This window comes from Heteronotia binoei, chromosome 4 (genome assembly GCF_032191835.1).
Source record: "Heteronotia binoei isolate CCM8104 ecotype False Entrance Well chromosome 4, APGP_CSIRO_Hbin_v1, whole genome shotgun sequence".
NCBI lineage: Eukaryota > Metazoa > Chordata > Lepidosauria > Squamata > Gekkonidae > Heteronotia > Heteronotia binoei.
In genome coordinates this window covers 85,725,782-85,751,728 of record NC_083226.1, presented here as the reverse complement: position 1 = coordinate 85,751,728, position 25,947 = coordinate 85,725,782, and the positions used below count along the sequence as shown (strand labels likewise).

The 25,947-nt window shown below is 44.6% G+C and overlaps 1 protein-coding gene across 4 annotated transcripts in view; it reads left to right on the top strand.

The window, feature by feature from the left end:
• Positions 1-25,947, top strand: part of AUH (AU RNA binding methylglutaconyl-CoA hydratase) — a 68,502-nt gene that overhangs the window by 34,427 nt on the left and 8,128 nt on the right. For 3 of the 4 annotated variants that reach the window (XM_060235494.1, XM_060235496.1, XM_060235495.1), the window contains one exon: positions 23,233-23,420. In XM_060235494.1, the coding sequence (XP_060091477.1) occupies positions 23,233-23,420 (188 nt within the window). Of the gene's footprint in view, positions 1-23,232; positions 23,421-23,946; positions 24,082-25,947 lie in introns of all 4 variants that reach the window. The other variant, XR_009555263.1, reaches the window with a different exon arrangement.

The following is a 25,947-nucleotide window of genomic DNA, read 5'->3' as shown; positions in this document are numbered from 1 at the left end:
TTTATTTTTATGGAACAGAGTGCAGCAGTCTCCCTGGAGCATGCTGGGCAGTCTCGCCGTGGGCGGGGCTCCATTCTGAGCGGCAGGCAGAAGCAGCTGAGGGAGTGTGGGGGGACAGTGGAGCAACACACACGGAAGCCTCTGTGCTGGAGTCCCACCTGCAAAACGAAGACAGAGATCAAGAGCACTTACAGGGGCAGCAGCTGGAAGAGCAGGCTGCATTTCAGCCGGGCGCTCTCTTAAAGCGACAGTCTCTGACCCACCTCCCCACATCAGGGCAGCAGCCACACACACCCAGCCTTGTGCCCTTCCAGGGGTTGGGAATGTGGCAGAGTGCACACCAAGGGAAGGGACCAGGCAGCAGCACAGGGGAGTGGGCTCAGCAAATGCCCCCTGCTGGAGCCCACTGCCAGGTTCAAGTGCCAATGATGCTTGCACACCAAGCGGTCGAGAGTGAGAGGACGGGGGGGGGGGACAGTGGAACTTACCCAGCCATGGGCGACAGTCCTCGCATGCAGAGTCTCCTGGAACCTGTGGAGACCTGGAAACAAGAGCAGTTAGCCCCAGGAGAGAGACCTCTCTCTCCCCCTCGCAAGTCAAAGATACTGTCAAAGCAACCGCGTGGTGCAAAACCCATCACCAACGTGCCTGCCTGTCCCTCACCCTGCCTGTATGGCCAGGAGCTCACCGGCAGAACTTCCCGCCACGCAAACCTGTTCCTAACAACTGAGTTGTGCGAGGCAGAGTGGAAGTATTTCTAGGAGGGGGGGTCCGATTGGGCACCGGGGAGGGGGCTCGCCAGGCCCAGGCGCAAGGGTATTGGTGAGGCAATCATGCCGCTCCCTAAGGAGTTTGCGAGCTTCCGCAGCGGTGGAGGCGACCTTTGTTTTTGGTTTCAACAAGTGCCTATGCGACACACCGCTATTTTTGCAGGCATAACATTGCGCCTTTATGGGGGGCGTGTCATGGGCCAAACTGCTCAGGAAGCCGCCTAAGTCTGGCCACGTCCACAACTCCACCCCCTCCGCCTGAATGCCGCACTCTTTCTCACTTCCGCCCATGCTTGGGCACAACCCTCAGGCACCGCTGCCCTTGGCCCCCCGCCCACGTAACTCCCCTCCACTGTGGCGGCGCTGGTCGTACGTCGGCGCAAACCCTTCCTGCACCCACGTAGCAGCTCGTCTGCTCCCAAAAGACTTTTCACCCCCCCCCCTGGATTATGCTGTTAATTATAATTTCATTTATAATATTTGCTAATGTTTATTTTATATTTCATTTGAGAAATATGGCCTCGAGAAATTGCTAATAGTGTAGAAAGCAGATGTTTGAACAGCAATTCTTGTTTCCAGGTAATTAAACAAACTGTGCCGAGTGTTAATGGACAGAGGTAGATTAGTTCTGCTTCTGTAAATTAGGGAAAATTCTGTTTTATATACGTGTCTTTTTTTCCTTAAGTAAAAAATAAATTGTCTTCAAGTGAATTTATAATTAACTTGATAAGTATTTTTAGTAATGATGCTTTGAAAGCACACTGTTAAGCCTTATACAGTAGTTTTCAGAAAAATTCAAATTACTGTATAATCGAATGCTCAACATTATGGTCTGTCATTCAGCATGGTGAGTTTTTCATAGACTAGGGGCATGATCTTGAAATACTGTTAGATGTGGGTTACATTTGAAGTTTTTATTGGATTAGTTCTTACAGCTGAAAAGGAAAACACTTTAATGGCACAGAAAACATTGAACTTTTCAATAAAGTATTATCAAACACATGGAAGGAAATACTGCTGGAGATCAAGATAACTCATACCATGGTATTCCCCATTATTATGGATGGATGTGAAAATTGGACAGTAAAGAAAGCTGACAGGAAAAAAAATGACTTATTTGAAATGTGATGTTGGAGGAGATTTCTATGGAGAACATGGACTGCCAAAAAGACAAATAAGTGAGATCTAGATCAAATCAAGCTAGAAGGTAAAATGACTAAACTGAGGTTGTTGTACTTGGACCACATCAGAAGACATGTTTCACTGGAAAAGACAATAATGCTAGAAAAAGCTGAAGGCAGTAGGAAAAGAGGAAGACCTAACATGAGATGGTTTGACTCAGTCAGAGAAGCCATGGACTTAAGTTTGCTACACTGTCAAAAACAAAACATTATGGAGGGCATTAATTCAAAGATTCCCATAAATTGGAAGCAACAACCGCATTAATTGTGGGTACTTTTGTCACATTTTAACAGTATACAGTTATGTTATATATAAGTAGGAACCTTGCAGGGACCTCGCTTTGCTGTAATTGTTGATAAGTGTTTTTTGTGTAACACTGTAAAAACTTTTGAAAAATAAAAAAAGTTTAAAAAAACTCACATGGACTTGCAGGGGTACCTCTCCCCCATTTTCTACTCCTTATACTACTTGTTCTTCCCAACCACAAACCTATTATCTGCCCTTCCCACCGAGCCTCCAACTCATTATTTACTGTATATCCCACCTTTGTCCCCAGTGGGGATCTAAAGCAGCTTACATCTTTCTCCTCTCTTCCATTCTGTCCTTGCTGTAACAACCCTGTGAGGAAGGATTGACTTGGTGAGAATGACTGGTTCACGGTTATTCAATAAGCTTCCATTGCAGAGTAGGGATTCAAATCTGTGTCTCCCAAATCTTAGTTTCACAGTCTAACCATTATATCACATTGGCTCAAGGCTCCCCCCACTGCAGCCTCTCCCTGAGAAAAATCTGTCCAAGTTGTAAAAGTTGTGCAGTAACAGCTAGATCTTCTTCGTGGGTCTCTGTGCTTCACACTCATGGGATAGAGCGCCTGCGCCGATCTCCAAATTGGTACCTAAAAAGCCCGGCACCAGCGGGCATGTGCAGGTGTCTCAATACGCATGCTCGCCAGAGCCAGCGCGAGGAGCCAGCACGAGGCGTCCCAATATGCATGCTTGCCGGAGCCAGCATTCTCGCCGGAGCCAACGCGAGGATCCCACCAGTTCCTTTCTGACCGCTGGGCTGAGAGGATCTCCTTTCGTGTTCCCGGTCGGTAAAATAATCTTTGAATTATTTCTCCTAGTTGTATATAGTCTGTTTGTTGTTTTCTTAGTGTAGTTAGATAGTTAGTTGTTTAGTTAGTGTTGTTTGAAAAAAAAAATTGTTGGACTTTGCCCTTCGGGGCCCCGTTTCCCCCCTGTTTTTTCCCCTCAGAGTTATTTCTGTGTGGTTTTTTTCTGGCGTCTATGGAAAGGCGTTGGGTTTTTTTTAAGAGGTGCCGTTCCTGTGGAAAAAAGATTGCACCTCCCGACGGCCACTCCCTCTGTCTCCTGTGTTTGGGCAAGGGACACCGGGTTGCTTCCTGTCTGCACTGCCTGAGCTTTTCAAAGCAGACTCGTAAGAATCATACGGCAAGACTTTCGGCCGCTCTCGTCCTTCAAAGATGGCATTGGGTCCAGATGGTCACATCAGTCGATACATCACCGATTAAGGCCGATATGCTGGTCGAGCGAGGTCGGTCCACAAAACGGCCCTCTGAAGGGTCAGTGGACACTCCGGCCAAGAAGCGTTGTATTGACTCGGGGACCTGATCATCCCTACCGAAGAAGGTGAAATCCAAGGAGAAGTGGAAGAAAAGATCGTCTCGCGCTCCTTCCCCTTCTCAAGACGCTTCGGCATCGACACAGGTTGCTCCACCCAGGAAGATCTTGGCATCTCTGCATCGGAGCCCCTCGGTGTCGAGAGGCAGTGCTTCGCAACCGTTGCGCTTGTCAGTATCGGAGCACGAGATCGACCTGACCCAACGTTCCTACTCATCGGGGTTGCGTCGTCGGAGTGATAGTGGCTCCATCTCGGAGGTAGACGCTTCGGTATTGGTTGAGCCGTTGGCACTGCTTGATCAGATGAAGGGACGAAGAGAGCTAGAACCAACCACTATAGCTCGCCATTTCCCGCCGCTTCCACCATGGGATCAGCACCAGTGGCCTACCCGTAACCGCCGTACCATTCACGAAGGTACCCCCCTCGTGAATTTGCTGATTGGGATCAACAGTCTGAGGCATCTCATCTGTCGAGGATTTCGCAGCACTCTAGGCGACATCCGTCGGCATCGGTGTCGATCCCATCTGAGAGACGTGGTGTGATGGTGGAAGAAGTCCAGGCTCGGTCGTTAGTATCGATTTGGTCACCTGTGAGAGCTTCGACGCCGGTACTTTCTGAACACTCAATGAGGAGGGAATCTTCATCGTTGGACTCCGAGGTCTGTACCGACGATCCGGACAGAGCTTTGGATCTTCCCATATCACCATCGGAAGATCTGAAGTCGTATGGGGACCTGGTGAAGAGGATGGCACTCTCCCTCCCGGTGACAAAACTGCAACCAGTCGTAGATGACACCGTATTCGACATTATGCAACGGGATACATCGACGGCGGTTGCCTTGCCTGTTACGAAGGTCATCTTACAGTCAGTGAAAGAGCCCTGGGCAAAGCCAGCTTCTACACCTGTGTCTTCCAGGAGACTGGACCACATGTATCACGTCCAAGAGGCTGGTGCCGAATTCTTGTTCACCCACCCTAAGCCAAACTCAGTGGTTGTATCCTCCTCATCCAAGGCATGCAAGACTCACTCCTCCCCACTGGACAAGGAGGGAAAGAAGCTGGATAACGTGGGGAGAAAATTTTATTCCACTGGAGCGTTGGGGGTAAAGGTATCTATGCTGCGTGCATGGCTAGATACCAATACTCTGTGTGGGAACAACTCACCCCCCCTCCTGTCTTCTCTGAGTGAGGAGAAGAGGTCTGCTGCTAAGAAGCTGCAGAAGGAAGGCTTTGCTGTAGCCAAGCAACAACTGGCTGCAGCAAAGCACATGGTGATGTATCAGCAAAAACCATCACATCTGCTGTCTGCCTTTGCCACCACTCCTGGCTCAGATTGACGGCTCTTCAGCAGGACACCAGGACCTTCGTTGAAGATCTGCCCTTTGAGGGCAAAGGTCTCTTCAGCTCTACCACTGACAATGTTCTCAAGGAGATGGATAAGAGCATAAAGACCTCGAGGAACCTGGGTGTCCCAGCTTCTTCTGGGGCTGCTAAACTGAAACAGTGGCATAAACCCTGGTCCAAGAAGCCATACCAAAAATTCTCCCCAGAACAACAGTGGAGACCTCACTCTTCCCATCCTGAGAGTAGGTCTCCATACAGGGGGAACAAAAGAAACCACTATGCTTCAGCTCAGACCACTGGCAAGTCTAAGGGTGCTCGCTCACAAAAGCAGGGCCTTTGACTTTCTGGTAGCACGCGTCACCGCCCCCATTTCTTCAACTATCCGCCTTCGTCCATTCCTTCCGGCATGGGAGTCCATTTCTACAGACAGGTGGGCTCTTTCCATCATCGCAGAAGGCTGCAAAATAGACTTCGCTCAGGTTCCGAACCAATAATCACCACACCCCCTTCCCCACCTCTGGTGGCGGAGGTGAACAACCTCCTACATAAACAAGCCATAGAATGGGTTCCAGTAGAGGCCAGAATGGGAGGTTTCTATTCCTGTTATTTCCTGGTTTCCAAACGAGATAGGGGATTGAGACCAATCATGGACCTTCGGAATCTGAACAAGTTTATTGTGTACCAAAAATTCAGAATGTCCACACTGCAGACAATTCTTCCCCTCAACAATCAAGGGGATTGGATGGCAACTTTGGATCTCAAGGATGCCTACATCCACGTCAGCATCCATCCTGCATACAGGCATTTCCTTAGGTTTGCAGTAGATTCCCACCACTTCCAGTTCAAAGCCCTTCCGTTCGGTCTGTCCACTGCACCTCCGGGTGTTCACCAAGATGATGAGTGTTGTGGCCGCACATTTCTGGCTTCAAGGGATAGTCGTCTTTCCATACATCGATGATTGGCTCCTTGTGGCAGAGTCGAAAGAAAGCGTATCCAGCCATATTACCACCACTCTTCGTCTTCTTCACACCTTAGGTCTGCAGGTCAACATGGAGAAATCTCATCTTATTCCATCACAGACAGTTCAGTTCATAGGGGCTTTGCTGGACACAAATCTTCACCGCGCCTTTCTGCCTCAGGAGAGAGCGACGGACATCATCTATCTTGTCAGTCTTTTACAGAATCGGAAATGGGTCATGGCGCAACAGCTGCAGCAGATGCTGGGGCTGATGGCAGCGACTACAAGCATGCTGTTTGCGAAATTGAGGATGAGAGGCCTTCAGCTGTGGTTTCTCAGGCAATTTCGTCCTTTACAGGACTCATCTCGCAAGAGGTTTATAATACCACCTTTGACTCTCAGGACCCTGAAGTGGTGGAAATCCAGGGACAACATTTGTCAGGGAGCTCCCTTCCACCTACCTGCGACAACAGTGACGATCACCACAGATGCATCTTTGTGGGGATGGGGGGCTCACATGGACTCTCTGTGTGTGTGGGGGGGGCCTTGGCCTTCTCAATTGACTCACTGTCATATAAATTACCTGGAGCTGCTGGCAGTTCATTTTGCCCTTCGGTCTTTCTGCCCCATGGCGGCGGGGAAGGTTGTTGTCCTGTTAACAGACAATACTACTGCCCTGTGTTATATCAACAGGCAGGGCAGGACAGTTTCTCGATGGCTCTGCGCACTAGCACTGGAACTGTGGTCGGAGTGCCTGGAGCACAACATCTACATGAAGGCTGCACGCCTGCCAGGGGTGCTCAATCTGCAGGCGGACTCGTTGAGCAGGGGTGCGGCATCCCCGCACGAGTGGGAGATACAGTGGCGCTTCCTTCAACCTGTGTTTCAGCTCTGGGAGTACCCTCAGGCCGATGTGTTTGCCACAGCCAGAAACCGGAAGTGTCCTCTGTTTTGTTCCAGAGGGGGCATGGATCCAGAGTCGTTGGGAGACGGTCTGTTGTTTCCGGTGGAAGGTCGGTTCCTATATCTGTTTCCATTTCTGCCACTGCTGACAAGAGTTGTCAACAAAATTGCAAGAGAGAGACCATGCTGCATCCTAGTGACACCATGGTGGCCTCGGCAGAACTGGTTCCCGATCTTGCTTCAACTGGCGAGGGGGGTCTTCTACCAGTTTCCGGCGGAACCGGACCTTCTATCGGCTCAGGACGGTCATGTATTCTATCATAACGTGCCTCACCTGAAGCTGACAGCATGGTTCATCGACCCTGTGAGTTCTCCAACAGAGTCTCCAACATCTTCCTAAACAGCAGGAAGTTGTCTACCCGTGCTTCCTATGACAGGAAGTGGCGGAAGTTTCTTCAGTTTTTAGTTGATCCTACAATCTCACCCCAAACGGGTGGGACTATCGGTGATTTTCGAATTTTTATTATCTCTGGTGGATGCTGGCCTTGCCTTTTCGTCGGTTAAAGTTTATTTGACAGCAATATCTGCGTTCCATGAATCAGTTGAGGGGCATTCAGTTTTTGCACACCCTCATTCTAAGAGGTTTTTGAAGGGTCTGCTCAGGCTGCATCCTCCATCAAGGTCACCCCCACAGCTTTGGGATTAGACTTTAGTTTTGGACAGGTTGACTCGGCATCCCTTCGAGCCAGTGGCGACATGTTCTTTACAGCTTCTATCTTGGAAGACTGCCTTTTTGGTAGCAATCACATCGGCACGCCGTGCAGGGGACCTTACGGCTATGCGTTGTGACTACCCATATCTAGTTTTTCAGGAGTCTGGAGTGTCGTTAGCTCCTGATATTTCTTTTCTTCCCAAGGTGGTTTCTCAGTTTCACCTTAAGTTAGAAGTTTGGTTGCCCACTTTTTATTCTACACCTTCCTCGGATGAGGAACGTAGGTGGCATTCTTTGGACGTTAAGCGTGCCTTATTGTTTTATTTGAGTCGCTCCAAGAGTTTTTGTAAGGATCAGCATCTTTCTGTTTCTTATGCTGCTTTTAAGTTGGGTTCCAGAATTTCATCTCAGCGGCTTTCAAAGTGGTTCACTGAGACTATTAAACTGTGCTACTTGCTGGCAAAGAAGCCATTGCCTGGGCCCATTTGTGGACACTCTACAAGAGTGATGGTGACGTCGGTGGCATTCCTGAAAGGCGTTCCCCTGACGGACGTGTGCAAGGCTGCCACCTGGTCCTCTCCACATGCTTTCATGAAGCACTATGCTCTGAATGTGCATGCTCAGCAGAGGACTCCTCTGGGAGCTGCGGTGCTGCAAGCTGTTTCTTCTGGTTGACCGTCTTCCCACCTCCAGGTATGTCTTGCTTGCTAATCTCCCATGAGTGTGAAGCACAGAGACCACGAAGAAGATAGACAGGTTGCTTACCTGTAACTGTAGATCTTCGAGTGGTCATCTGTGCATTCACACTACCCACCCTCCTTCCCCACTGCTGACGGTCTCCCTCCAGTAGGGGCTTCCAGCGGTCAGGATCCTTGCGCTGGCTCCAGCGAGCATGCATATTGGGACACCTGCGCATGCCCACTGGTGCCGAACGTGAAAAAATCCCGGGCTTTTTAGGTACCAATTCGGGGATCGGTGCAGGCGCTCTATCCCATGAGTGTGAATGCACAGATGACCACTCGAAGATCTACAGTTACAGGTAAGCAATCTGTCTTTCAGATGAGTTGTGCAGTGGCCACTCTGGGCCCAGCTTCATTGTACAAGTTGTTCATTTGCTGCCTCTGGGTCCATGTAAATTATGTGGTATCAGGTTATCCAGCAGCCACTTCTGCACCTAGGCAATGTTTAGTGAGGCTGTGTTCAGTGACACCTTCTCCCAGGTAAACAAGCTGCTAATTGGCGTAGAGTAGGCCTAGTGTGCTTTTGTCAGTTCACATTTTCCCTATATCTTCAAGCAATAGAGCATGATCTCTTGAGAAGCTGTTTGTTCTGCTGACATCTGTGAGTACTTTTGTATCTAGTGTTTTATCAGCAGTGTTGCTAAAGAAAAATTATTTGTGGAACAATCCAGTCTTTTTGCTTCACTGTTGATTCACAGTAGATTTTAATCAGATTTCTGCACAACAAAATAATTCCTGCATGCTGTTTTTAAGACTTAGCTTTTACCTAACTAAGTTTTTCTTTGTCAGGGAAACTGGTATCTTAGAAACCTCTTACTTTTTATCAACATTCTATTTATAACATGTTATTCTGGCCAAAATCTTAAATTATAGCTTAATTTGAATGAAATTAATAACTGTATTTGTGTGTGTTCACATGTGCTCATGTATGTGTGCTACACAAGCAGGAGAACATTGTGAACCCAAAGACTGTCTCAGGTTCATTCATCTTATTACAAGCTGTGTTTTTTATTGCTTTGACTCATTCCTCTACCATATTACTTAATTAACTTGCTTATATGGTTTGTACTAATATGTGTTCCTTCTACAGTACAAGAATTGAATTTGTGTTCAAGAGGTAGATAAAAGATGTGTTAATTGGTGGATTTGTTTGAATTGCCTTTGAAGAAAGAAGCATCCCAACCAAAACTTTCCAAGTTGTCAAGCATATCAGTGCTGTCGGAATGGATGATAACATGAGTTGGAGATGTTTTCTGGCTGTCCAGGAAGATTAGTACTGACATGGAAGTAAGCTGGAGGAAGTGATGTGTTTGATGAAAGGCTATTGAATAGCCTATGGTTATTTTTGTAGTGAATGCAGCTAACAAAGGAACTGAGATTATTTGAATATGTAAAGCTCTAGAATTATTGAGTAGTCTTTTTCAAAGTGACTGCTGCAGTCATTATTAGATCAGTTGTGATCTAGTGTGGGAGTATGCAAATGCCACTGGCAGTGTGGAACATGTTCACCTTGTATAAGAAATTTAATTGATCTGAAAATGAAACAGCAAAAAATTGGAAAATGAAGGGTTTTTAACAATGTACTATCAGAATATAATAAAGGGAAATAATTACGGTAACAAAATGTTCTACTGTGTGACAGTGCAATCCTCTACCGAGTTACACCCCTTTGTTGGAAGGCCTTTTTTTAAAAAAAAAAATCTGATGAACAGAATTGTCTTTCCAGTTATATAGATTTTGAAGGATTGTTAAATTGATAATAACTGAAGCCTTTGAGCCTGGAAGGCTGTTGTTAAAGGAAATCTCTGGACGAAAGTTTGCAGTGTTTAGGGTGAATTCTTCTTATTTTACTCTGCTTTAGTGGTTTGAAACGCCCTCAAGTTGCCAATGCATTTTACAAAATGGCAAGGTTAAAACCATAAAGGGTGAAAGTAAAGACACACTGCAAGCAAAAGCTTAATAGCTAGACAATTTGATGACTGTAGCCCAGATTTCAGTGCACTAAAAGCTTTGTTATCTGGTACTTGGTTTTCTAGAATGCTCAGCTTACCAGCCTTGCCCAGATGGCAAGTTCTTCCTCCTCAGCCACCATACCCTGAGTCTTTGGACCTGTTCATGCACCACTCCTGTCTTTTTGCTGGCCAGCTTGATGCCTCTGGCTCTATTTGGCTTCTGACTGCCAGCTCATGTCATCCTTGGATGCTTCCTGCCCCTTTAGCCTGCCTCAAACTGTCTGGAGCTAGCTGTGCAAGAGGGGATCTTGGGTAGCTTGCCTGCTTGTCTACCTGTTATGTAGGATGGCTTGGGGGGGGGGGGTGAAGGGGAATAGCCCTTCCAGGTGTGGGAACTGTTGCCATGGCTGAGATATTAGATTTCCAGTGGGTGGTATTTGATTTCTTTATGTTTCTGGGGATGGGCAGAGCAATAAGCTTGAGTGCTTGGCATATTTGATTAACCAGCAATCCCCATTCTCCATCAGTTCGGGATAACAAAGCTATTACTGTATTTGCATTCTGTGTTCAAACATTAGTTTGTAATTCTGAGGAGGAGGGCATCTTGATATGGGTGATACCTACTCATTACTCAGAGAGGCAGGACCAACTTTAACAACTTCCTATCTTTTAGGTGAGAGTTGCCCCAACCCAGTTTGCTTCCTGCCTTAGCATGGAGTGCAGTAGAACAAAGACAAGTTGCACCTTTAAGACCAACTAAGTTTTATTCAGAATGTAAGCTTTCTTATGCTCTTAAGCTTACATTCTGAACAAAACTTAGTTGGTCTTAAAGATGCACTTGTCTACTGCTTTGTTCTATTGCTTCAGACCAACACGGCTGCCCACTTGGATCTATCTACAGGGAGTGCAGTGTCAGAGCAAAGTTTCTTGCCTTCTTTACTTGCCTTTCTCCTAGAGCAATTTCAGACCTGAGAGAGAGAGAGAGTCTCCTGGCCTCTCCAGCAGACTCTGCTTTCTCTTCACACTCTTTTCACAGCTCCTCTGGGCTTCGCTGCTTTTTTTAGCTTTGCAACCTTTCTCCCTCTCCTTCCTCTTAATGTCCCTGTGACAGGCCCCAGAGACTGTGGATATGGAAGAGATTAATTCCTGTTCAAAAACAATGCAGATCCTTTGAGTCTGGCCTGGAGCAAACCAGGAAGGCAGTGTTCAAAAATGAAAGCACTTAAAATTACATTATGAAAATGGCACCTCAGGTGAAAGTGATTGTCTCAGCTGCCAATTCAGTTCCTGGGGACTATGATGGCATGCCAGTCTCCTTCATTGGACCCCTTCTGACCCAGATGGACTCCCTGATTATCAGAATGCTTCTTCCAGAAGGCACAGTCCCCTCCCCCAAGGTAATGGACAAGTGGAATCCTTGCTCAGTTGAGCTTATAGAATTGCTAAGGAAAACATTTAGGGAAGAGCTACAAGGGATATGGAGTGATCCTTTCCCATTTCATCTTGGGGCTCCAAACACTCAAATCTGAGATCATCCATGGCTGCCTCCAAACAAAGGTCCAGGTGCAGGGAGGGGCATGCCTTTAGAGACCCATGCTCTCACTGGCCCACCAAGGTGGCCCACCAAGCCTCCTACTGCCATCCCTGCCAGTGTCCATGGCAATCCCTGAGGGATGGAAAGCCTCTAGTCACAGTCAGAATTCAACAGGAAGGAGGGAGACTTCTCTTCGAAGGAATAGTTGCCCAACAACCCATGCACATGTTCAACACAAATAACTACCAATCACTCTTATCCAAATCCATAGTGGCCCTAGACCTCAGAGAACTTCCTAACTCTGAGGAACATTCCTCGGAGAGTAGAGCCAGGCCTAGGGAACAAGGAATCCCCCCCCCCCAGGGCTCCTTCCTCAGATACATCAGTTCCTTTTCCAGTTTCTTTGAAAGGCTGATGAAGGGAGGGTAGACCAAAATTATGTCTAATAGGCAGTTGGCAAGCGTTATCTAAAAGCTTTATTCTTTTGCTCCTCAAGCTGTGGAATTGTTTTAGGTCCCCTTTGGTTCAAGCTAACCTTTACCTCCTCAGGAATGGGTGGGCTCTATTTATTGAGGAAGGAAAAAGGAAGTTCCCCTGTGCAAGCACCAGTCATTTCCAACTCTGGGGTGACGTTGCTTTCACAGTGTTTTCACGGCAGACTTTTTATGGGGTGATTTGCCATTGCCTTCTCCAGTCTTTTACACTTCCCCCCAGCAAGCTGGGTACTCATTTGACCGACCTCGGAAGGATGGAAGGCTGAGTCAACCTTGGGCCAGCTACCTGAATCCAGCTTCTGCTGGAATCGAACTCAGGTCGTGAGCAGAGAGTTCAGACCACAGTACTGCAGTACTGCTTCTTTACCACTCTGCGCTACGGGGCTGTTATTTATTGAGGAAGGATGCCTTTAAAACACCCTGGTATGTTCCCCTAGTGGATGTTCTGGTTGCAGCATTACAATCCACTGGCCTGGTCTCAGAGGATGGGGTTGGATCCATAAAAAAACAGATCAGTCAGAAAAGCTGACTATACTCCTATGAGGGACTATAGGTCCCATGAGGCCACAGCAATGACTGTCAGGGTGGTGGCTATCTCCACCTTAATATTTAGAGCAGCAATTGTGTTAGCCTGGAAGTTGATCCAGCTAATTCCTAGCAACAACAGAAGGGCAAGAGAGGCACCACTTGCACTTTCTGGCAGACACCTCCCTCACCTAAATGACTTTTACATCCCCTTCTGTGGTGGCTGCTTCTACAACCAGGCACACTCTGTTGCTTCATCTATAGCAAGCAAAACTACATTCTAGGTCCCTAATAACAGCATACCAGGGTGGAAGTTTATTCAGGGACCATGTTGATAAGGTCCTGGTTGAGACTAGAGATAAAAAGAAGGCAGACTGTGGAGAGGCTTGCCAACTGCCTATTAGATTGAAGGCTTTCCACTCTTATTCCTTTCATTCCAACTACACCTTAGCCCAGATAAGATCAAAAGAGGTCCCAGTGATCTAGCACCAGACACTCCTTTCAAAGGAACCTCATGCCAATAGATCATCCCAGTTTCAGTCTTACAGGCCCTACAAATTCTGGTTGGCTAGCCAAGCATGGAAAACCATGACACCAGGGACTTTCTGGTGTGTGTGTGTGGGGGGGGGGGGGTTACAGGAAATCCAAACTCAGTGGCGTCGATCTTGATCAAACTGCTGGGATCTACAAACTTTCCAGTGTGGCTGCACCATAGAGTTTTGCAGCTCCCTCCAGACCACTTCCTTCAGTCTCTCAGATCTACCCAAATGGGAAAATGCCTCAGAACCACAGCTGATATCAATTACCTACTGAAGTATGGACAGTAGAGCCATTTCCTTCCTGCAATCATAACTCAGGAGTTTATTTATTTGAGTTCTATCCCACCTTTCCTGCAAGCGGGCTCAGTGTGGGTTACATCATTAAAATTCTAGCAATAGACCAATTAAAAAACTGCAATACAGTAAAATCACAAAACAATGCTAAGATGGTGTTTTACCAAAATCAAATTATGGCTTTGATCAGTTTACAATAAAGGAAGATACAATCCAGTATAATGGGTCTATATAATGTAGGGTTGCCAAGTCCAATTCAAGAAATATCTGAGGACTTTGGGGGTGGAGCCAGGAGACTTTGGGGGTGGAACCAGGAGACATTGGGGGCGGAGCCAGGAACAAGGGTGTGACAAGCATAATTGAACTCCAGGAGAGTTCTGGCCATCACATTTAAAGGGACAGCCCACCTTTTAAAATGTCTTCCTTCCATAGGAAATAATGAAGGATGGGGGCACCTTCTTTTGGAGCTCATAGAATTGGACCCCCTGGTTCAACTGTTTTGAAACTTGGGGAGAGGCATTAGATACTATACTGAAAATTTGGTGCCTCTACCCCAAAAATAGCTTCCCCAGACCCCCCCAAACCTTCAGATCAATTCTTCATTATACCATATGAGAATCGATCTCCACATAGGGAATGATGAAGTGCTCAGCAGAAGTTTCCCTCCCCCCCCCCCGTTTCTGGCAACTCTGAAGCAGGGGATTGGCCTCTCTACTCATGAGTTGCTGCTAGCTTCTTCAGAGCAACACAGACACACCATCCCAAGAGGAAGCTTTTCAATTGGAGACTGAAGCCTCCGGAGGTGCAAAGGCACATGGTCCTCTGGGGGTGGGGCTGCCCCCTGCCGGCCAGCTGACTGGGGGTGGGAAGGAGTCTGGGAAAGCGGAAGAACCCCCTGCTGGGACCTGGGGATTGGCAAGCCTAATATAATATCTAAGGTTCCTGCCAATATTACTCCAAGTTAGATTTGTGGGCCATTTTAAGCAGGAGGGGCCAAATAATAGTTAAATGTCCACAGGCTCAACTAAAAGCCTGGTGGAATAGTTCCATTTTACAAGCCCCATGGAATTGTAAAAAGATCCCACAGGGCCCTGATATCTACTGGGAGCTCATTCCACCATGCTGAGGCCAGGGCTGAAAAAGCCCTGGTCCTAGTTAAGGCTAAGCACATGTCTTTTGGGCTGGGGATTCCAACAGATGTTGACTGGCTGAATGCAAGGCCCTTCAGGGTATACAAGTTAACTCTGTTTCCCCTTATATGACTCCTCATGAAGACCCTCTTCCTCATGGTGTGACTTCTGTTAGGAGAGTGTTGCAGCTGGGAGCCTTGTTAGCCAGGAAAGACATATGTGCATTCCACAAGGGCAAGGTTTATCCCAGTGCAAAACATAAGAGTCCTTCCTGACTAAGCCAAGGTAGCCCTCTAGGATGTCAGAATGTAACATTTTAATTTTAAGGGGGAAGGCCTTCAACCAGTCCCAAGCTTCAAGAGACAGTTGTCACAATTCAGCTCAAGGGCTACCCTCACTACATGTTTTGAAATTCCACAGATGGAATGTAGGAATTTAAAAAGGATTGAATCAAAGAATTCCCCCTTTTTTTTCCAGATCCCCGTATAAACTTTGTGCAGCCATCTTGGTGTTAAAGCAGTTTGATGGCTGCTGGGATATACAGAGCCCCAGATGAATAAAAGAAATGACATATAATACATGATGCCACTGTAACCAGTCTTTTAACACAAGCAGTTTGCAGTGTCCAATTTAATCTGGTCGGACCAAACTCCCAAGTAATTAAAATAGGGGATCTCCTCAATATTATTACCATGAAGTTTCCGTTTACAGTATACATGAGATTCCCCATCCACTCACCCCCTCAAAATGGATTTTTGATATTTAATTATCAGGCATTCTTCCAGACAGTTAGAGACAAAAACTTCTAGCAGAAAGGACAGACCTGATGTTATTCTTGATAGGAGAACTGCATTATCAGCAAAAAGTTGGATAGAAACTTTAATGTTAGCAGTGGATGGAGAATAACAGTCCTGGGCAGAGACAGCAGAAATCATATCATTGCTATATAAATAAACAATAAAGGGGCTGACATACACGCCTGATGCACTCTCTGCTATAGGGAAATAATGTTGGAAAGTTGTCAGCTTAACCCATAGTGGACTTCTGCAGTGGGATTAGAATACAGAATCTCCATCAAAGTCAACAGTCTCTTGTCAATAGGTGTTTGTTTTAGCTTGTGCCACAATCAGGCATGAGGTATGGTATCAAAAGCCACCTTCATATCCATGAAGGCAGCAGCAAGGATCCCCTGACTCTTGGTTGTGTATGTATTGATTAAGAACTTCAATGTCATTTCCAAATATGAAGATTTTCAGATCAACCATGCTATTCGATAGTGCATTTCCCATGCCTACAAGGCAGGCAGCATTTCAGCTCCACAAGGGATCACAGTGCACTCCATGAGAAGTGCAGCCACTACCACAACCTTTGATCATCTAGCCTAAGTGGGGAAAATATGCAAGACAGCCACATGGTCTTCAGTTTTAATATTCATTAGGCACTACACATTTCATTCCTCCTCCTCAGCCTACTCCACCTTTGGACAGAGAGTGCTGCAGCATGTGGGTAATACGGTAGTTAATTCCTACCCGTTACTTGAGACACAGTTATTGGAAGTCCCATATCAAGATGCCATGCTCATCAGAGTGAGAATAGAACTGTGGCTACTCACTGTGAGGGTTCCTTCTGCTTTGAGGTTAGGAGGTCATCTTGCCCCCCCCCCGAAAGAATGGAAAAAAGGGAAGAATGTCTACAAAAATTGGAATCTTGAGTCTGATCAGTCCTGTTTGCAAAAGTGATGGGGAAGATGCTTGATTGCTCTAACCTTTGTTCCTGGAATTGGGTGTCTCCTAATATTTTTGGAGGGGAATATTAGCTCTTAGGAGGCTTTAGCTTGCCAGAGGCAGTAACAAGGGGGTCTTTACATTAATTGTCTACCAGGATTGTTCCTTAGAGAATTCTCAGAATTAACCAGACTGTTGTTTAACCAAAGGAGGTTTTATTAATAGGAAAAATAATAAAATAGACACAAATGTATACAGAAAACCAAGTACACATGATTTGCAGAAATATAGGGGTAAAATGGGGATTTTGGGAGGGATTTTTCAGAGGTGGAATAGCTACCTGTCCAGACAAGGTACAGGAGTCCATGGAGCAGAGGATGTGAATATGGAAGGTCGCCCAAACACAGTTTGGAGGTGCAAGTCTGAAGCAAGATGACAACACACACTGACCATGTCCAGAGTGTCTCCTTAAAGAGGCAAAAATGTATCCTAGGGGCAGGCTGATGCATCTGATCACTAAAACAATGTACTGATGAGATTAACTGGGAGTAAAATAATATGCTGGGGAATGCTGAATGGGGCTCCCAGGAAAAAACAAAGAGGTTGCCATAATTACATCTGTGAGAGGATGGGTTTCTGGGTGTAAGCAGGAACTGTTAATGTTTCTTGATGTAATTAGTCCAAGAAGGTAAGAATGGTAATGTTTGCTGATGATCCTAGATTGATGAAGAGAAAAGCCTATTGGCTGTGTGAACAGGAACAGCCCATCCATTAGGGTAATTGGATTGGAACGGAAGGACACAGGGTTTTGGGGTTTGTAATAAGAAGTGATTTCTGCATTCCTGTGAGCTCCACAGTAGATTTGTTTTGGATGGGGGAAAACCTGTTGCCTGGAGACACCTTAGAACCACCTCCCAAAGTGACAAGCAGAGACTTGTTTTGGATGGGGGAAAACCTGTTGCCTGGAGACACCTTAGAACCACCTCCCAAAGAAACAAGCAGAGACTTGTTCCTTTGCTGCCAGAACCATTTTGTTTAGTCCTACTCCATCTTAGTTTATATTGTACTCTTACAAAACTCACTCTGGCCCACTCCTGAGCCAAACAAGGCTGGCACTTGTACTGTGAAAGAATTGGGGGTGAAAGATTATTAGGGACATCTGTTTCCCAGCATGCTCTTTGCAGGAGAACATGGGGGGGGGGCTAACACCTTTTCTTAACCCCAGTCAAATTTTTTCTCTGACCATCAGTTCTAACAGTGATGTAACTTGTTTTTGTTGTTACTTTTTCTGTATTCTGTTTCTTCCTGTCCTTGGATTCATTAGCTGGTGCAGTAACCAAACTGGGCTGGAGTGACTCCCACCCTGGAAACAGGAAATTGTTAAAATTGGTCCTGTCTCCCTGAGTAATTGGTAGGAATCACCCGTATCAAGATGTACATTCTACTACACTATGTAATGTAATTTGGAATGGTAGATTGGAATGTATTTCTCTAGATTGGTGACAAAGGAAACATAACACTGCATAACCAATCACCCCACCTTAAAGAAAAGGCTTCTGTTAGTTACCTCTGTGCTTGAGAGGAAATGGATGGAGCATAACAACAGGGTCTCAGTTTATTGCTCCCAGTGTTCTACAATCAAGGGTACATTTACACATTTCACTGCCCCACCCCCAGAATTAATTCCAAACAAATGGTGCCCATATAAACTAAGCTAGTTATTCCTGATTGGTCCTAGCATCTGTTAAACATCTTTATTGTATGCTAATTTGCTGCTCCCTCTCTGTCTATATGTACAGACTGGTAACTTCCATATCTGAGGAAGTGTGCATACACATGGAAGCTTATACCTTGAATAAAATTTTGTTGATCTTGAAGGTATCACTGGGCTTGAATTTTGTTCTGTTGCTTCAGACCAACATGTTTACTCACCTAAATCTATCTTAAAAATGTATAGGCAGTCTCAATGATTTAATTGATAAAATTGCTGACATGAGGCAGTTTGGATTCTGTAGTAGTTGTCATTGTAATTATTTTCATGTACCCAGAAATAATGGAGAAATTATTTATAATTTGGATTTTTGTATTTCTCCCTTAGTCCTTAAAAAAAACCCCTCCCATTTCAGTGTATTCTGTTCTCCTGTCTTTCCCCTTAAGGTAATAGTATTTGGTAGATCTTGTGTTCAAGAACAAGAATCTACAAATTAGCATATTTTGAATCAGATCTACTACATTATGGTATAGACAAATGTTGGTTTATTTCCTCATTAATCAGGTTTGGGATTAGAAGATATTTACTGTGTATATTATTTTTAGATGCTTAATAGATGATTGATGTTATTGATATCTGGATGTGTTCACATGAATTGTGTATATAAATATTTTTATACAAATTAGCTATGTAATGTTTGAGTGAGGTCATTAAGAGAGGAGTGAGGTGTCATCAATAAGACAGTGATACCCAACTCTGCTTTTCCTTTTGGTCTGAATTAGGCAATGAAACAGACGTTCTGAACAGGTTTCAGAGATAGAAAAGGGCTAGACCAGAGGTGTCAAACTCATTTGTTACAAGGGTTGGATCTGACATAATTGTCACTTTGTCAGGCCAGGCCATGTGTGCCATAAAATGTAACATGAGGTACTGGAGATAAAACCTTTATAAAGATGGTTTCAGATGCCGAATGACAATAGCAGCCATGATTGGATTAGGTGTGATATGCAGAGAAGCAGTAGGCATGGAGATGTCAACATTGGTAATGAGACAGGAAACCTAGGTCTCAATCCAGGAGAATGCAAAGAATAAATGGAAATAAACCTAAACAAGTGAGCAGTGACTCACAAAAGCACATATCCTGCCACAAATTTTGTTAGTCTTTAAGGTGCTACTTAGACTTCCCAATCCCCAGGTCCCAGCGGGGGATCCCCTGGTTTTACAGGCATCCCCCCTCCCCCAGCCAGCTGGCCAGCGGGGAAAGCTCCACCCCCACAGCCATTATGCACCTCCAGGAACGATTCCCATAGGGAATGATGGTGAATTGATCCGCGGGTGTCAGGGGCTCGGGGGGGGGGCTGTTTTTTGAGGTAGAGGTGCCAAATTTTCTGTATAGCATCTAGTGCCTCTCCCCAAAATACCTCCCAAGTTTCAAAAGGATTGGACCAGGGGGTCCAATTCTATGAGCCCCAAAAGAAGGTGCCCCTATCCTTCATTATTTTCTATGGAAGGAAGGCATTCGGAAAGGTGTGCTGTCCCTTTAAATGTGATGGCCAGAACTCCCTTGGAGTTCAATTATGCTTGTCACACCCTTGCTCCTGGCTCCGCCCCCAATGTCTCCTGGCTCCACCCCCAAAGTCCCCAGATATTTCTTGAATTGGACTTGGCAACCCTAGTGCTACTGGACTCTTACTCATTATACTTCTATTAGACACAACATTAAAAAACCAGCAGGGGAACATTTTCACCTTCCAGGACATTCAGTTGCTGACCTAAGAGTAGCAGTTCTCTTACAAAGAAATTTCAAAGGGAGATTAGAAAGAATGCTGAGTTGCAGCTGGTAAAGAAGCTCAAGACAGTGCTTCCTACTGGACTGAATTGAGACCTAGGCTTCTCTCATTACCAATGCCTGCTATTGTCATTTAGTGTCTAAAATCACTTCACTCTTCAAGGACAGATGGACTTACATTCTTGCTGTATCTGTAGAAAGTGAGCAGTGACTCATGAAAGCTCATATGCTGCCACAAATTTTGTTAGTTGTTAAGAGCTCCCTTCCACTAATAAAGAATGCTCTTACGTTGCTCTCCCCCCCCCCCCCAATCTGTTAGAACTGGAAAGGGGAGTCTCTCCAAGTGCCACTAGACTCCATCTCTCTCTTTCTCTGCTGTGTTCTCTCTGCCTCTTTGTTTCTGTCCCTCCTGCCATTGTTGGTCTTCTTAAAGGTGCTATGGGTCTCTCTCTCTCCCCTTCCCCCTCCCAGCCCAGAGGAACAGGGGGAGAGCCCTTGGCCAATCAAAGGAAGGGTGGTTTGGCTTTCTTTCTGTCCTCTGTGAAGCAGGAAATAGGAGAGACTGGGCAAAAGCCAGTTTAGATGCTGGAAACAGGAGGTAGAAAGCAGAGGTCAGCCAGTTGCATGCAGTCCTGGTGGGAGCTTTGCAGGAGCTGGACCCGGCCTGTGGGACAGCCCTGGACTAGATGATGGCTAATTAATTGAAGCTCAGTCCATATAAGATAGAGGTTCTGGATTGGTTCTTATGAAGTGCAAGCAGAAAAAAACTCAAGACACAAACCTTTCCTTCCTTCCCACTAGTACTCCTTGATGATTCCAGAAAACTTCATGGATTTATGTATTATTGAGTCTGAGAGACTCAAGGGTGACTTACAGAGGCTAACTTCATCACACAGTTTTAAGAAATCAGATATCAGTCCACAATATCATACAACATATCATCCCTAAACCTCAAGAATACTATAAAGCAGGGGTGGAATTTTAGCATGAGCTGCTTTGCATATTGGGCCAATCCTGATGTAGCCAATCCTCCAAGGGCTTACAAGGCTCTTTTTTATAAGCTCTTGGAGAATTGGGTACATCAGAGGGATGTGGCCTAATATGCAAAGGAGCTCCTGCTAGAATGCCACCCCTGCTATAAACCAACAAATACATAACAAATGATATAAAACAGCAGACCAGCCTTCCATTCAGCTAGCCAACTAACTCAAAACAATTTGTATTGCTTACCACCCTCCAAAGCTCATCTAGATTTCTGCTTTACAGGTTTCTATGAATGCCAGGAAGGTCTGTGTTTAGACTTGCCAGTCCCCAGGTCTGGGCAGGGGATCCCCCAGTTTTGCAGGCCCCTCCCCTCCGCCAGGCAGTTGGCTGGTGGGAGAAGCCCTGCCTCAACAGCCATGATGTACCTTTAAATCTCCACAGGTTTAGAAGAAAACTGCAAAATGTGTTTTGGAATGTGCCTTTAAATCTCAGTAGGAGGAAAGATGCAGGGGACGGGGGCAAGCAGGCAGAGCCACTTCCTGCTTGAGTGTATGAAGCATGTTAGAAAGCAAGAGAGCAGAGTTCCCTCTGTTTTGTTTTGCATTCATTTCAAAAGTTGTTTGCATAATGAAATTGATAATAAAGTGTAAACTGGAGTCTGTTTATGAGATGGAAGAAAACTCCACCCCCTAGACTGCTTTGTTCCTTACTTTCATTTTCCAGTATTAGTCTGAAGAAGCTGGTTGAAATAATGCAGATTGTTAAATTCAGCAACTCCTGAGAGTAAATTGTCCCAGTGAGATCAGAAAAGTGTAGACTTGCAAACTGTTTGTGTTTATTTTGGCTGCTTTGTGAGTGTGTGTGCCCTTTAATAAAGCCATGCTTGGAAATGCTACAAAAGCCTGGTCAAGGGACCAGGGTATGACAAATTTCCTTTTCACAGTGAAAGTGTAGCTGCTGGGGAACCCTTTGAAGGTAAAAGAAAAAAAGGATAAAGGAATTAAGACTCCTCAGGGGAACTGCACTGTTGTACTTTTATTTTTTAGGGAATGGGAAAGTACCCAGGCTTCACCCCCAAAGTCCCCAGATATTTCCTGAGCTGGACATGGCAACCCAATCTGTGTTGTCTTTACATATATGGGCAAAATGCTGTACAGAGCTGAGAGAGTAACCAGAAAAGCCTGAGACTGGGTGAGGGCCAATTTAACAACTGCACTGACAAGTAGTAAACAGTGCTTAAATTATTGAAGGCTCAGCTGAGGGCAAACGTTTCTAATATGTGGTCCTGTAAAATGCCATGGGGGTCCTCAGTGAGAAAGAGAAATCAGATGAAATAGTGCCACTCTTCTCTTCTGCCTGTGGAACTTCCATTCATTTATTTTTACAGAGATTATTTGATCTGAATTCCACTGTTCTTTAATGGCAGTTTAATGCAAAGCAGTGTAGGAAGCAAAACTTTTTGAAACCCCACAGCACAAATTGGGTTCAAAGAATTATCCCCCAACACCACCTTACATCTTTTAGTGGCTATCAGATTTTTTTGTAACTTGTGAAATCTGCAATGCTCTTTCAAATATAGGAACACTGATTTTCAGTTTTGTGTTTTTTAGCATCCCAAGAGAAAGTAGTGTTTATACTATTTGCAGTACAGCAGTGTCAAAAACATTTAGAATGCTTCGTTAATTTTTTTTTTACTGAGTAGTTGTTTCTCTCCCCTCCATTCTTTTTTGTCCAGCTTCCCCTTGTGATTCTTTTTGTTACGAGTTTTGAATAAATGGAAGTCTGAGTTAAAAAAAATGTCACTTTTGTTTTGTAGCAGCTGAAATTGTTAAAAAAATTAATGAAATATATTCCTAGTCCATTTAAATAATTATGGTGCTAAACTTTCTTCCACTGTATAGCTTAGGACCTCTTAAATGTTGAATGTTACTTTATTTTCCTGATTGTGGTTGGCAGGAGGTATTCATTCATTCATTCATTCAGTTTTCCAGGCCACCCTTCCCTGTGAACAGGGCTGAGTGGCTTACATAAAAACATTTATCTCATATTACAGAATATCTGTCATCTGATCCATTTATGCTTGATTGAATCTGATGCCTTCTTGATATGAAGTACTGGTCAGTTGACAAATAATAGCAAGAATACCTGATTGTAGATTTCTTTTTAAGGTAAAAAAATATGCTTATACCATGAAAAATCCATGACTTTCAGCAAGAATTGCTTGTTCTAATATAGCATACTACATTGCACTAGTTTTAAACCAGTCTTATGTTACTACAGTCTTATGTTTGCTCTTCCTACTTGTAGGAGGGACACAGAGACTACCTCGTACAATTGGAGTGTCTCTAGCCAAGGAACTAATCTTTTCTGCTCGCGTTGTTGATGGTAATGAAGCAAAATCAATAGGCTTGATCAGTCATGTCGTGGAACAGAACGAAGAAGGAGATGCTGCCTACAGAAGGGCTTTAGCCCTTGCAAAAGAATTTTTACCTCAGGTAAAATCAAGAATCACTTAACCTGCAACTTCATTATCGAAGGACTTAATTGCAGAAGAAAAATAACAAGTAACTATGAAAAAAATTGGGAAACCTAAAAGAAATTAGAATAAAAATGGGTTGCCAATGGTAGCTCTCCAGATGTTTTTTGCCTACAACTCCCATCCCCAGCCAGCATGGCCAATGGCTGGGGCTGTTGGGAGTTGTAGGCAAAAAACATCTGGAGAACTACCGTTGGCCACCCCTGGAATAAAATATGTTAAAAAACATTTTAGCAAAATAGAAGTCAAACTCCATGTGTAGGGCTAGAATTTATTAGAGATGTGTTTTTCTTGTGTCACCATTATATCTACATTTGAATCATATTTTTTTGCTTAAGTGTCGCAATGTATGATTAAAACTAAATCTTTGAGGCTTCTATTACAATTTCCATGCTTAACCCCAGTTGTTTTTATGAGGTTACCAACAGAGCAGGGCATGCCTTTAATTCTCACCTTGGTGAATTTTCTTATTTCTTTGTCTCTAGACTTCCCTGTTCAGTTTTCCATATTAAAACCTACAGATTATCTGCATGAACAAAAGTATTGAACAGGCACAAATTCTAAACACAAGCAAATTCCATTCATTTTGATGGGATTTGTATGCATGCAAATGTGTTTAGGTATGTAGTTTTACAGTTTTTAAAAATGTCGTATGCATTGTTTTGTTTCTGCTACACTGTCCATTTGTTTACTGTTTGATATTGATGTACTAGCATAATATCATTATGATATTTAAGAACATAAGAGAAGCCATGTTAGATCAGTCCAATGGCCCATCCAGTCCAACATTCTGTGTCACAAAGCGGCCAAAAATATGTATATATATATATACACACACACACACACACTGTGGCTAATAGCCACTAATGGACCTCTGCTCCATATTTTTATCTAACCCCCTCTTGAAGGTGGCTATGCTTGTGGCCGCCACCACCTCCTGTGGCAGTGAATTCCACATGTGAATCACCCTTTGGGTGAAGAAGTACTTACTTTTATCCGTTTTAACCTGTCTGCTCAGCAATTTCATCGAATGCCCACGAGTTCTTGTATTGTGAGAAAGGGAGAAAAGTACTTCTTTCTCTACTTTCTCCATCCCATGCATTATCTTGTAAACCTCTATCATGTCACCCCGCAGTCGACGTTTCTCCAAGCTAAAGAGTCCCAAGCGTTTCAACCTTTCTTCATAGGGAAAGTGCTCCAGCCCTTTAATCATTCTAGTTGCCCTTTTCTGGACTTTCTCCAATGCTATAATATCCTTTTTGAGGTGTGGCGACCAGAACTGCACACAGTACTCTAAATGAGACCGCACCATTGATTTATACAGGGGCATTATGATACTGGCTGATTTGTTTTCAATTCCCCGTCCTAATAATTCCCAGCATGGCGTTGGCCTTTTTTATTGCAAACACACACTGTCTTGACATTTTCAGTGAGTTATCTACCACGACCCCAAGATCTCTCTCTTGGTCAGTCTCTGCCAGTTCACACCCCATCAACTTGTATTTGTAGCTGGGATTCTTGGCCCCAATGTGCATTACTTTGCATTTGGCCACATTGAACCACATCTGCCACGTTGACACCCACTCACCCAGCCTCAACAAATCCCTTTGGAGTTCCTCACAATCCTCTCTGGTTCTCACCATTCTGAACAATTTAGTGTCATCCGCAAATTTGGCCACTTCACTGCTCACTCCCAACTCTAAATCATTTATGAACAAGTTAAAGAGCATGGGACCCAGTACTGAGCCCTGCGGCACCCCACTGCTTACCGTCCTCCACTGCGAAGACTGCCCATTTATATTCACTCCCTTGAATGCTCAGTTATATTAAAATATGTAAATGTAAGACAAAATTTAGAAGCATTTAAATTCCAAAAATTAAAGAAATGCAAAACCAAATAATGCTGTCCACTGTGTCAAGCATAGTAGCTATAATATTTTATTCGGAAAGATCAGGTTCTTTATATCTGTATAGACTATGTAGAAAGATAGGTTATTGTTTTGTGTATGATACTACATTTTGTTACCTCTAGCTGATCATTGCACAGCAGACACCACTGATGTATCAAATCATCGTTAATATTTGTGTTGCCCATTTTTACTAAGCCCATGAATGCAAGAATATATTTAATGTATTAAAATGTCATGCTTTTCTTCTTAACTAGGACACAAAGTTGTAAATAAAATTCAAAACAATGCAGTAGCATTAAAATAATCAAATGCTAACTAATAGCAAATAACATTGAACAAGCCTTGGGATGTCCTGTTGAGAAAAGGTATAAGACAAGTTTTTAAAAGGTACGAGGAAAGCTACTTTTCTTACAGTCTTTGGAAGGCTGTTGGAGAGCCAGTTTGGTGTAGTGGTTCAGTGTGCAGGTTTCATTCCCTACTCTTCCACATGCAACTGCTGGAGTGACCTTGAGTCAGTCATAACTCTCAGGGCTGTTCTCTCAAGAGCAGTCCTCAGAGAGCTCTTCAGCCCCACTT